At 41.0% G+C, this 12157-nt stretch overlaps 1 protein-coding gene across 1 annotated transcript in view; it reads left to right on the top strand.

Moving 5' to 3' along the window:
* F13a1 (coagulation factor XIII A chain) overlaps positions 1 to 12157 on the top strand; it is a 154924-nt gene that overhangs the window by 39168 nt on the left and 103599 nt on the right. Inside the window, exon 4 of the mRNA XM_038334077.1 lies at positions 3418 to 3669. Within this exon, the coding sequence (XP_038190005.1) occupies positions 3418 to 3669 (252 nt within the window). The remainder of the gene's footprint in view (positions 1 to 3417; positions 3670 to 12157) is intronic.

Raw genomic sequence — 12157 nt, 5'->3', positions numbered from 1 at the left:
GATACAGAGCAACGAGAACTGTCTTCACAAGGAATGTTAGTGGCCCAATCTTTATTTCTGCTTCTACCTAGTTAACTAACATCCATACCTGGCTTGGCTGGGCTCATTGATGCCCAGGGCTTGTGCAGGCTTTCATAGCTGCTGTGAGTTATTGATTGCTAATACATCTCCCGCATCCCCCTGCCCCACAATGACATTTTGCAGACTTTGTCCTATTTTCTGGCTCTCACATTTTTTTCTGTCCTTTCTTCCATGGTCCCCAAGCCTTAGAGGAGATGGTGTAAATGGCTTGTCTGAGGTGAAGCATGCATCTACCACTTAGTCTCAGCACCTATCTTGTGCATTCACGAATCTCTGCATTTACCACCGTGTTCTCTAAGAGAGAGACTTCACTGATTAAGGTTGAGAGTAACAATTATCTATGGGTAAAAGTATAAATATTTAGAAGGGAAATTTGGCATTATAGGAATTTAGCTTTACAACAATACTCAGCTCCCCTCTAAAGCCCATGATTTCCCTCACCATGAGTTTTCAACCAAGCTCATAAGCATGTATTCCCTCCCTGGGAATGTGTCTCAAATTTAATCAGAGAGCGGTTGGTTTCCCTCGTGAGAGCCACACCACTGCTACAGAAGTAGGCACATCTTTCACATCTCTCCTGGCAGGTTTTTCTCATAGATCATAGATCCCAAAGCCTTTTAGAAATGCCATACTTTCAAACCTAGGCATTTGATGGCACCAGCTTCTGGAAGCACTATAGTGATTGAATTACAAATCACATTTACCTTAAAAGATTGTCTTTATTTTTACATTATGTCAAAAGAGAGTAATGGTCTCTGAAGAACAGCAAGGCCTGTAGGGAGAGGAGGCATTACACGACACAGTCATAGCATGCACAAGGAAGACTAGGGGCAAGCAAGGGAAGACAGATAAAGGTTACTCAGAATGAACATGTTCCTGAGTGTGGATTGATTCAGAAACTCCTTGGAGGCAGATCCAGTCAATCCCCAAGAGTATTTCATGTTTATACAAAATTTACAGTGTTCAGATTGTGACTTCTTGGCAAAGAACCATGTGTGAGTCTTTATTGGATTATGATCAGTTTATGTGATACTTGTTCTGAATTGTGATTAACTGAATCTCTGGACACACAGAAAAGCACCACGATCCTAATCTCTCTCTCTAGTATAATACCTCCTATACAAATCATTATTTTCATTAAAATTAAGCAACCTTATAGAATTGCACAACAGTAACCTAGGAAACTACTTCCTCTTGAATGTTCTGATATATTCCTATTAAAGGACCCTGTTTGGACCTTGGTCACTAGAGAAGCTTAGGTTAGCTCTGTTTCTGTAATTTTCCATATGCTCTATGTACAACAAATGATGTGAATACACTTTGCTCTGGAAGACTTCTATTTGCTTACAATCCAAATAATTTACAGACTTATCAGATTTGTATCTTTTTACAAGAAAAAAGATTTGTTCTATTTTAAAACAGTTATGAATTTGATCTTTCTTGCAAATCACACAGCAAATTAAATTAGAAGCCAAGGAGTTAAAGAATTATGTGAAGTTAACTTTCTATTTATAGCTTAGAAAGTCGGAGGAAATTTAGTTTTGAGGTTAAAGACCATGTAATAAGAATTTGACCCAAAATGGGAGTAATAAGGAAAAAATAGCATGCGCCTTGAGATAGCTTATGCATAAACTATGATGAGCCATGAAATATTACAAAATGACCTACTGTTTAATCTTCAGTTTAAATGACAGCTTAAGATTTTAAGGTATTTGTTATACATAATAAATTATGCACAAAGGCTTTTGCATAGATCTGGGCCTGGTGGAACAAACCTGTAATCCTAGTTACTCAAGAGGGACTAAGGCAGGGCAGTTTGCAAATTCAAGGCTATCCTAGACTATAGACTAAGTTCAAGGCCAGTCTTAGAGTCTTAGTGAGACCCTACAACAAGCAAACGGACAACAGATGGATGCCCGTCAGCGTAAGCATTTCAATGCAATATTTTATTCCGCCTTCCATACTCATTAGTGTGCCACTATTTTCCCCACTTATAGATGAAGATAAGGACAAAAGAATTAGAAACTGTCAGGCGCAAGGTCACCAGGGTGACAAGTAGCAGAGCCAAGATTTAAATTCAACTCATTTGCCAAAATCTTCAGTTCTGAATCCTAGCCTGTGGCATAAGTCTCAGGTATCAGTGGACTGAAAAAAACACACACACACATGCTTAGGTTGAATATAAAAATAGCTGCATCTTGAAAAAAATAATGACATCTTGCAGGAAATTGGATGGAGCTAGAAAACATTATTTTGAGTGAGGTAACCCAGACACAGAAAGACAATTATCACATGAACTCACTCACAGGTGGTTTTTAAACACAAAGCAAAGAAAATCAGCCCACAAACCACAATCCCAGAGAACGAGGACACTAAGAGGGACTTACATAGATCTAATCTACATGGGAAGTGGAAAGTAGAAAAAGACAAGATCTCCTGAGTAAATTGGGAGCATGGGAACCATGGAGGAGGGCTGGAGGAGAAGGGGAGAGGCAAGGAGGGGAGCAGAGAAAAATGTAAAGCTCAATAAAAATCAATTAAAAAAGAAAAAAATAGCTGCATCTTAATAACCTAGAAATGTAACTCATTACTGGTGATAGCAGTACAATGAATGTAGAATAAATGAAAAATATTAGCCTCTTACCCTAAAAACAATGTTGTATACTTATAATGGTACCATCTTAAAGCTTTTTTAATTAAAAACTATTATAACTTTTAACAATAAAGTTTTAGGTTCTGATAATCACAAGGTATTGTATAAGCTGTGTTTCACATTCAAATTGATGTTTCTATGTTGTGATAGAATTCATTGTCTAACGGTGTGGTTGGTATATAGTTTGTCTCATCCCAAATACATGTTAAAATTTAATCTCCATTATGAGGTATTACAATATTTGAAGCCTAATCTGAGTATGGGAGCCTTTGGAATTCGTCATGATTAGATAGGGTCATTAAGGCTTATCCTTAAGATTAAACCTAGTCACTTCATAACATGAGAAAAAGCATCCTTGTGACACTCTGAGCTGTATCGAGATTGGTGTGGCCCAAAGAAACCTCTTTTCTTTGTAAGTAAATCACTCAGTCTGTGATGTTATAGTATCAGCCATAGAAAACAGGCTGAACATCAGCCAACGAAGAATATCTTCCCAAGAAGTGTTCTTTGTAAATTTTTTAGTAGTCATGACAAATCTGAGCCCTGAAGAAACTGGGAGAATCAGCTAGTATCACAGGTCTTGGCAGCAGAAGAGAAATTCATACCCACTCTAAAACTGCGCTGAGTTGGAACAAGAGGTCTGAGAAACCTTTTCATCTTCCATTCCTTCTTTCTTCTCATAGGTCGCTACCCTCAGGAGAACAAGGGCACTTACATACCAGTGCCTGTAGTGTCGGAGCTGCAAAGCGGAAAGTGGGGGGCCAAGGTTATCATGAACGAGGACCGGTCTGTGCGACTTTCCATCCAGTCTTCCCCCGAATGCATTGTGGGGAAATTCCGCATGTATGTTGCCGTCTGGACTCCCTATGGCATCCTGCGTACCCGTAGAAACCCTGAAACAGACACATATATTCTCTTCAATCCTTGGTGTGAAGGTAAGGAGCAAGTATTCATCTTTAAAAGCTCCCACAACCCCAAAGCATCTCCCTTGTAGGAGTAAAAGGGTTACTCCAAAGGACGCATCCCTTTCTGCCTCTATTAGTTACTTTTGGTGGTATAACACCAAACAGGACGGGAAGCGACTTTGAGGAGGAAGGATTTGTTCTGGTCTGATTTGCCTGAGAGCAAAGTTCACCGTGGCAGAGGTGCAGTGGGCAGTCACACAGTATGTGCACAGCGAGGGCTCAGCTGGAGTTCTTTCCCCATTTTATTCAGTCTTGGATCTCCCCCATGGGATGATGACACCACATCTAGGATGGGGCTTTCTGGCCGCAGTTAAACCTCTCTGGAAATGTCTCCTAATGATTCTAAATCCAAGGAAGTTGGACTGATCCTCACCCTGACATACACTGTTTCCTCAAGACTGAAAGTGAGAAGGATACACGATTCGCCCTCAGTATAAGGGAAATAAATATTGCTACGCACTTATTTCAGGAATTAAAGCTCGATTAAAGCTGCATAGTGAGCTCATTATGGACTTGTGGTGTCATCTCAGTATATTATTTGGTCTATAAGCAAAAAAAATGATTTACTAAACTTAACTTTCAAAATTAGTAGAATCCATAACTCTACTTTAAAAAACAGCAAAGTCAACTATGTAAATAGCAGAACTAACTTCATCACCCGAAATCAGGGACAGAAACCTTAAAGGATCCCACAGAGTTATTTATTCTCATTATAGGTCTATATTTTACAAACCATTGTCCTGCAAATACAGATAGGTAATGATATTTTTAATGTAGTATTATGTAATCTCTGAGGTTATTTTGAATAATTTCCTTATGCTGTGGAAGCTTAACCTAGTTATATTTAGATTATTCAGTTAGGCTCAATGGGTGTTCTAGCAAGTCAATCTAAAACCTCACATTGCATAGGATTTTCTCCCTTTCCTCATTTTTGCCATTTCATGCCTCCCAGCTGCTTCCACACACACAACGTTGGGCTGAGAGGGGCAGCTGTTGTTAGGTCAGTGGCAATGAAGCCGCTGGAGATCTAAGAACTGAGAGCAAGAGCCTGCCCGTAACAGCCTATTGGAGTTGGATTTATCACTCCCCAAACATCTTTCAAACATAAGTCCAGGCTAGTTTTTAGTTATTTTGCATAACCCTTCGTTTGAGGAAGTTCCATGGATCTGGATTTTCTGATGCAGATGCGGACAACGATGGAACAGCAATGTTTTCTGCTCCTGTTAAGCACACACCTAGGTCTCTGACCCTTCACTTAATTCTTCAGGTGATCTTGGCACATGGAACCTAGATGATCCTGCACCCCCCAGCTCTTGTCATCGCCCGCTCAACACTCTTATGTATATATGACCCCTGTTCAAGGTTGATGTGAGCAAGAGATATCACTTGGGCCATGTGTCGCTCGGAGATAGAGTCCCGTTTATAGAAATCTCATCAATTTTATATATATACATATATATAAGGCATTTTGCAGCTGAGACATAGCATGCTATTTGCAGAGATGCGGAACAGAGGTACCAACTCAGGGGCTGAAAGTGAATCAGAAGTGATGGCAGAAATGACCTGCGAGGGTGCGGGTCTGGAGCAGGGAATCGGAGTGCATTTGAGAGTTATGTAGACCTAGAGTAGACACATATATAAGGGAGGAAAGAAAGACGATATAGGAATAACAGCATCTAGGAGTCCACTAGAGAAGTTAGTAAAGGAAAATGAGACTGAAAAATATGTAGAGGACCAAGAAATTAATATTTTCTAAAGTCTACATTTACACAATTAATCAGGAGGTTGTAACTGATTTTCAATGCGCTGAAAAAAAGATAGTCATAGGCTTCGTGCAATTACCCAGGATGTTTGAGGAATAACATGATTTACCCAACGTTTAATTTGTCACAGCTTTATAGATTATCTCATCCATGTACTATGTGGTCACTCCCCTTGAGAAAAAAAAATGTGTTGCTTGTTTTGCCTGACAGTGATTTTCCAAACGAGCGATCTAGGAGGCAAAGACCTCGTAATCTTTAACTGCTTCATTGCTCTCTTGGTCTGCTCTTGGAAGCATGATAAACAGCTGCCAGGTACTTCCTTTCAGAATGTTGCTTAGTGACAATGTTCCCTGTGCCCTAAATACCCTCTTACAACACAGGGACCTCCCCTTGAATCTCTGTGCAGGAGAAGGACTGAAGGAAGGTGAGACTAAAACCAGAGAAACCTATTTGAAAGCTGCGGTTCAAGACAAAGATGACCAAAGATTTAACTGTCATGATGGCAATGGAGATGAAGAAAGGAAATGGATGAGAGATCAGTGTGGACTTAGGACACTGGTTGCAGAGGAGTTAGATTAATGGGGAAATGTGAAGATGAGTTAAGGAGAGATAACTAGATGTCTAGTTTGGCCAACTGAGTCTATGATAGTTACATCTTCAGAACTGGGAAGGCTAGAGAGGTGGAAGGGATAATGTAAAGACACGGAGAAATGATAATACAGTGGTATCTATAAGACAACCAACTGAAGACAGCAAGGAAACACTAGAATAACTGGATACATAACTTAGACGATATGGCAGAGGTAGCCTTGAAAATATCATGTCATCAAGAGGAAGAGCAGACAATGACTAGCAAAAATGTGAACAAAGCAGTCTGGGAAGGCATGGTCAGTGGTCTTAGGAAACTAAAAAGAGCAAAGAGCCAAGTACCCCTTCTGATCAAGAGTACTGCAGTTCACTGTTGAGTATTTCTACAGAGTTGAATTGGTGAAGGAAAGAAGGGACTTGTTCTTTGTGGAAATATAATAACACTATGACCTTGGAGAGGATGAAGCCACTGAAGCAATGGGGCAGAATCCAGGGAGATGGACTACAGCATAAAATTAGAGTCTGCAGGGAATGCTATCCAAAGGCGTACAGTTCCCCCAAAAGCATGTATGCCTTTGGATAGCATTCCCTGCAGATACCATCCAGTGTCAACATTTAAGACAGTTTCTTAAGTACCTTCTCTCAGCATACACTGAGAACTCTCATGGGGAGGTGTCTGAAACAGGAGTGAGGGGTCCCATCATTTCATTTGTTATGTGACTTTTCAGCCTGACACCCAAGGCATAACCCACAAATGGGTTCTGTGTGAAGATTCTCCCCATACACTACAGGGAATCCAGGGACTGGTGATCGTGGCAGTTATGTGCTTGTACAGGCTGGTGCTTTAACAGGGGATCACTGAGTCCTAGAAAGTGGGTCGTAAAAGGGAAGGACCTTGGAGCAAGTTGGAAAAAAAAAACAAAGTCGATAAAGCTATGGAAACAGAGTCAGGTGGGTCAGGTGTTGGCAATAGGGCATGCCAGGTGTGGCAGTGAGGACTAATGTGGTAGTGTACATTAGGTTGAAAAATTGTGCCAGCACACACAACATTTGAGAGAAAATATTCAGTTGTGCTCCCAGGGGCACTTCTGACTGCCTCACATTCACAGGCAATTTATCCTCCTTAATCACCAAATCATTAATGGGGATCGATAGCAACAGCAGCCTGGTAGGGGCAGGGGTGGATGCAAGGAGAATTCCTGCATAGTGTTTAAGCTAATATTGCTAACAGAGCGTTGAGTCCATTCTAACAGGGAACTCTTCTCTGTGGTGTTGGAGTCAGAACTGTTACCACAAATGAAGTGTAAGTGAGTTGGGCATTTATTGTGAATTTGTTGTCTGACCACCGAAGAACTATGAATTATTGAATGTATTTCACTATTTAAATGTCAAATATTCCATGTTAGTAGTGTGACATTACTGTTAGTGAGTGGGTTCTGAAAGATTTAGATTTCTAGTGATTTTGTCTGGCACTCTGGGCTAGTAGTTAGTGTTGATTTGGGTCACATCTGTATTTAGGTTATGACTATACATTTCAGAGGGACCTCCCCTCTTGACAACTTGCTTAACCTACCCTCCCATTTCCAGCATCCCACACAGTGCCTGGGTACATAGTTAGTGCTTCATAAATGTTTATAGCATTTATTTAAAAACTCCAAGCAAACAGATGTAGGTTCACTAGACCATATATATCACCATCACGGATCAGAAACAAGTGTAATCTCAGACCTCACCATATTGTAAAGAGGAAAAAAAACCTATTGGGAGCAATGGTTGAAGAGCATGTCTCAATAATATATGTGTAATTTCTCTACCAGTATCCAATACCAAGTTAGTTTCTAGGATTTTTCCCTTGTTCCATAAAAATTTTGCATTTCCTTTAAAGCAAGTGCAATGAATTAATTTGATGTAAAAAATAATGCTTGCCATTTATTGGGTATTTTGAAAGAGACTATTAACTATGGACAGGCTGTATTTTATTATTAAATCCACCTTTCAACTATTTGCTTAGTAATTACACATGGTCATTAAAACCTTTCAGTACAGAATGGACTGGGATTCTCAGAGGAACAATGACAAATAGCCCCTGCTCATGGAGGCCCTTGAGCCTGCATTCAGAATTCAGGCCAGAGCCATTTATTCATCAGTCCACAGATGTAGATGGTATGTCTTGCCTGTAGCCATGACAGCACAATAACCTATGCATGGTCCAATAGCATTACTTACTTATTTGCAGATATTAAGGGCACAGAGCTTAATCCAGCACTAGGGACAGGCAATAAGAATGACAAAATTTTGCCCTTGTAAAGGTACTAACAGGTTTTACAAGTGAGGTACTAATAAAATCTAATTACAACTGTAAAAAAATAGTGCTAAAATAAATCAGGGCCAAACAAGAGCATAAAACAGTGTAGCACCGGGCCACTTGTTCTTTCCAGGCCACTCAGAAACAAAATAATCACACAGAAACTGTATTAATTAAATCACCGTTTGGCCTATTAGCTCTAGTTTCTTATTGGTTAACTCTTACATATTAATTTAACCCATATCTATTAATCTGTGTGTTGCCACATGGCTGTGGCTTACCAGGTAAAGTTCCATCTGGCTCCAGCGGGGCTACATGGCTTCTCTCTGACTCCACTTTCCTCCTCCTATGCTATAGTCCAAACCAGTTTCTCTATTCATTAACCAATAAAAGCAACACATGGACAGAAGGACCTCTCACCAAAACAGGACCCCCTGACCAACTTGGAGTTGAAGACAGGGCAAACAGTGACTTGTGCCTTACTCAGCCCTTAGAACATCATTATATAATAGCATGTCAATTACCAGATCAGCTCTCAAAATATTATAATGCTTGTATTTATTTAATCATGACCCCAAAGCCCACAGATCAGGGATAGAATATAGTATGTAGATGGACAATTTGCTCTTCATGGCAATGCAGCAGGACCTGTTGGCAAAATTCTAGACCTCACACATAGTTCCAACACTCTTTGAGGTTTCATACCGATTTGCTTATGGAAATTACTCTATTTTTTTTCTTTTTATTTATTCTTCTCTCATATAATACATCCCCCAACTTCAACTTTCTCTCCTTCCCCTCTTCTCAGTAACCCCACATCCCTTCTCCCACAGATCTACTGTTCCTCCATTCCCCTTCAGAAAAGAGCGGGCCTCCCAGGGATATCAACCAAACATGGCATATCAAGTTGCAATAAGACTAGGCATAAAACCCTCATGTCAAGGTTAGATGAGGCAACCCAGTAGGAGGAAAAGGCAAAAGAAGTAGGCAAAAGAGTCAGAAGACATCTCCACCCTCACTGTTGGAGTCCTACAAAATCCCCAAGCTAAACAACCTTAGCATGTATGCAGAGGGCATAGCTCAGGCCCATGCAGGCTCTGTGACTGTCGTTGCAGTTTCTGTGATCCCCTGCATGGAAATTACTCTTGATGAGAAGAGATGACAGCTAAAGCACCCATCCTGCTCTCTAAATCATCCATTCTTTTCATACCAAGTGAGCATTATCCCATAGGGCCCTGCAACCAGAAGGGAAACCAGGTGGCTCCCAGGAATGTTTCTACAAGATGAATCTGGTAGGACCAAAGATGAAGGAGTCTAACCTAGAGCTGTACTCATGTGTGTGCTTTGTGTTTATGTCTATCGAAAATCTTCACACTCTTCAGAGTTTGTTCACAGGTTGTTGCTTCCTAGCTTGTGTGTTTTGGAAAATGTGACATTTGGGTGTGGTAACACACAGGTAATCTCAGCGTGAGGGAAGATGAAAGAGAATGGCCAGTTCTTCAGGGCTAGCCTGGGCTACATGATAAGATTTTTTTCTCTCAAAAGAAGGAGAGAGACCAAGTGGGAAGGGGGAGAGAAGGGAATTAAAGAGGAGAAGATGGAAAGGGGAAAGGAAAAGAGAGGAGAGACAGGGTCACCTTCATTCATCAGAAGCTCAGAGTCAGAGCTCAGGGAGTATCTGCCAGTTGAATTAATAAACACCACACCAAGAGGCCAGGATCAAATCGTTATGCTCATATTTCAAAAAAAGACACAGGCCTTGTAATGCCACATAAATTTGTTAAGGTCCTGTAGAAAATTAGGAAACAAACTGGGTAACTGGACAAAAGCTTGAGTGGGAGTGTCTAGACCCATTTATATCAACCACCATGTTTTTTTTATTTTTTTTCTCATTTTTTATTAAAAATTTCCATCTCCTCCCCTCCTCCTCCCCCTTCCCCAACCACCATGTTTTTTTAGGCTAACTAGCTTTGTGTATTGTGCTGGTTAAATTTTTGTCAGTTTGACACAAAGTCACCCGATTGGATTGGGCATGTCTGTAGGGCATTTTCTTGTGGAAGGATTGATGTGAGAGGGCTCAGCCCACGGTGGGCAGTACCACCACTATGCAAGTAGTTCTGGGTTCTATAAGAAAGCAGGCTGACAAAGCCATGGGGGAAAAGCCAGCAAGCAGTGTTCCCCCATGATCTACTTCAGTTACAGCCTTCAGGTTTCTACCTTGATTTCCCTTCACGTGGAAAACTCTAAGGTAAAATAAACCATTCCTCCCCCAAATTGTTTCAGTCACAGTATTTATCATAATAGAAAGTAAACTAGAATATGTATCAAGAAAAACATTAGATGGCCAGCAGATACAATTCTGTGACCATTGGTCAATGTTGGAAAGTCATGTCCTCAAAATAAACAAACAAAGGAAAAGAAGGTTGATAGCTATAACATCATATGGAAATTCTTCTCTAGGAGAAAAAAGAAAAAAAAAAAAACCAAAATGAAAGTGTGCCGGTGGCGGCACAGCATCCCTCAGAGAATACAGCTAAGCAAAGAATCCCTGACATTTTCTTTGTAGGATTGCTTCATGAATAATAGTTTACTTTCTGAAGGCACATAAACTAAAATGTCCTCAACCAGCCAAACAAAGTAGCACACACCGAATACACTTACAAGCTGGTGCACACCGTAACATCATGCACCATGTTTGCAGAGAGTAGTAAAGTGATAATGTCCCTCTAGCATCTCATCAGCCCCCTTCCGTGCTGCTGAAGTTAAAGGCCACACAGCGAAGGACTCCTGAATGGCTACAGTGGACGATCAGGATGGAAGTGGTTTGCGGTTGTATAAGGGCCGCTTGTTTGTTTCCCCACCACCCGGCAGCTCAGACCCGAAATAACCACACAGAAACTATACTAATTAAATTAGTGCTTGGCCTGTTAGCTCTAACTTCTTATTTGCTAGCTTTTACTTCTTAATTTAGCCCACTTTCATTATTTTATATTTTACCATGAGTGTAGTGGCCTACCATTAAGACTCCAGTGTATCTGTCTCTGGCGGCAGCTCCGTGGCTTCTTCTGACTTCACCTCTTTTCTTCAGCATTCAGTTTAGTTCCCGCCCCCCCCCCCATCTACCCTATCAGGCCAAACCAGTTTCTTTCTTAATCAGTGGCATTCACAGCATACAGAGGGGAATCCCACATCAGATTGGAACCGTCCAGATTTCTGGAATTGGTTTTCTTTGTGGTCCAGTGTGTTTCAACCATTCGAGACAGGAAGTTATCCCTACCATGCCTGCAGGGCACACCAGCATCAGCTTGATCCCTCTTCTGATTTGACTGGAGATGGAGAAGCACATTGTGACAGCAATCTGGAGACACACTTGCTGTTCAGATGAAATCGCCCCCTCTGACAGGATCACATGTGCTTTGCTTCCACATGCTCAACTTTAAACTAAAGGGAGGCCAAGCGGCGAAAGTCAAAGGAGTTCTGACCCTTCCTGGGAGTCTGTGCCTTCTCCAAAAGAGTGACTGATACCCTTTGCCTTTTTGAAGGTCTAGAAACATTTTTATTCCTAAAAGATTAGAAGCAAGATGGAGCCCTGGTGGAAAGGCCCTGTGTGGCAGCCTTTCTACAGCCAGTTTCTTTGCTCCTTTAGCTATTGCCTTGATAAAGCTTACGTGCCTAGTGGCCTTGGACATGAGACCTGCTTTAACTTTAACTGTGTAAATACCAGAAGGAGTTGTTCAGCCTACACACTGATAAATAACCACCTTCTCCCAAGGGGGCTATATAGATACGAAAAATCAATGGG

The sequence above is a fragment of the Arvicola amphibius genome, chromosome 6 (assembly GCF_903992535.2).
Source record: "Arvicola amphibius chromosome 6, mArvAmp1.2, whole genome shotgun sequence".
NCBI classification, from domain to species: Eukaryota; Metazoa; Chordata; class Mammalia; order Rodentia; family Cricetidae; genus Arvicola; species Arvicola amphibius.
Note: the sequence above shows the minus strand (reverse complement) of the source record. Positions and strands in the feature narration are given on the sequence as shown.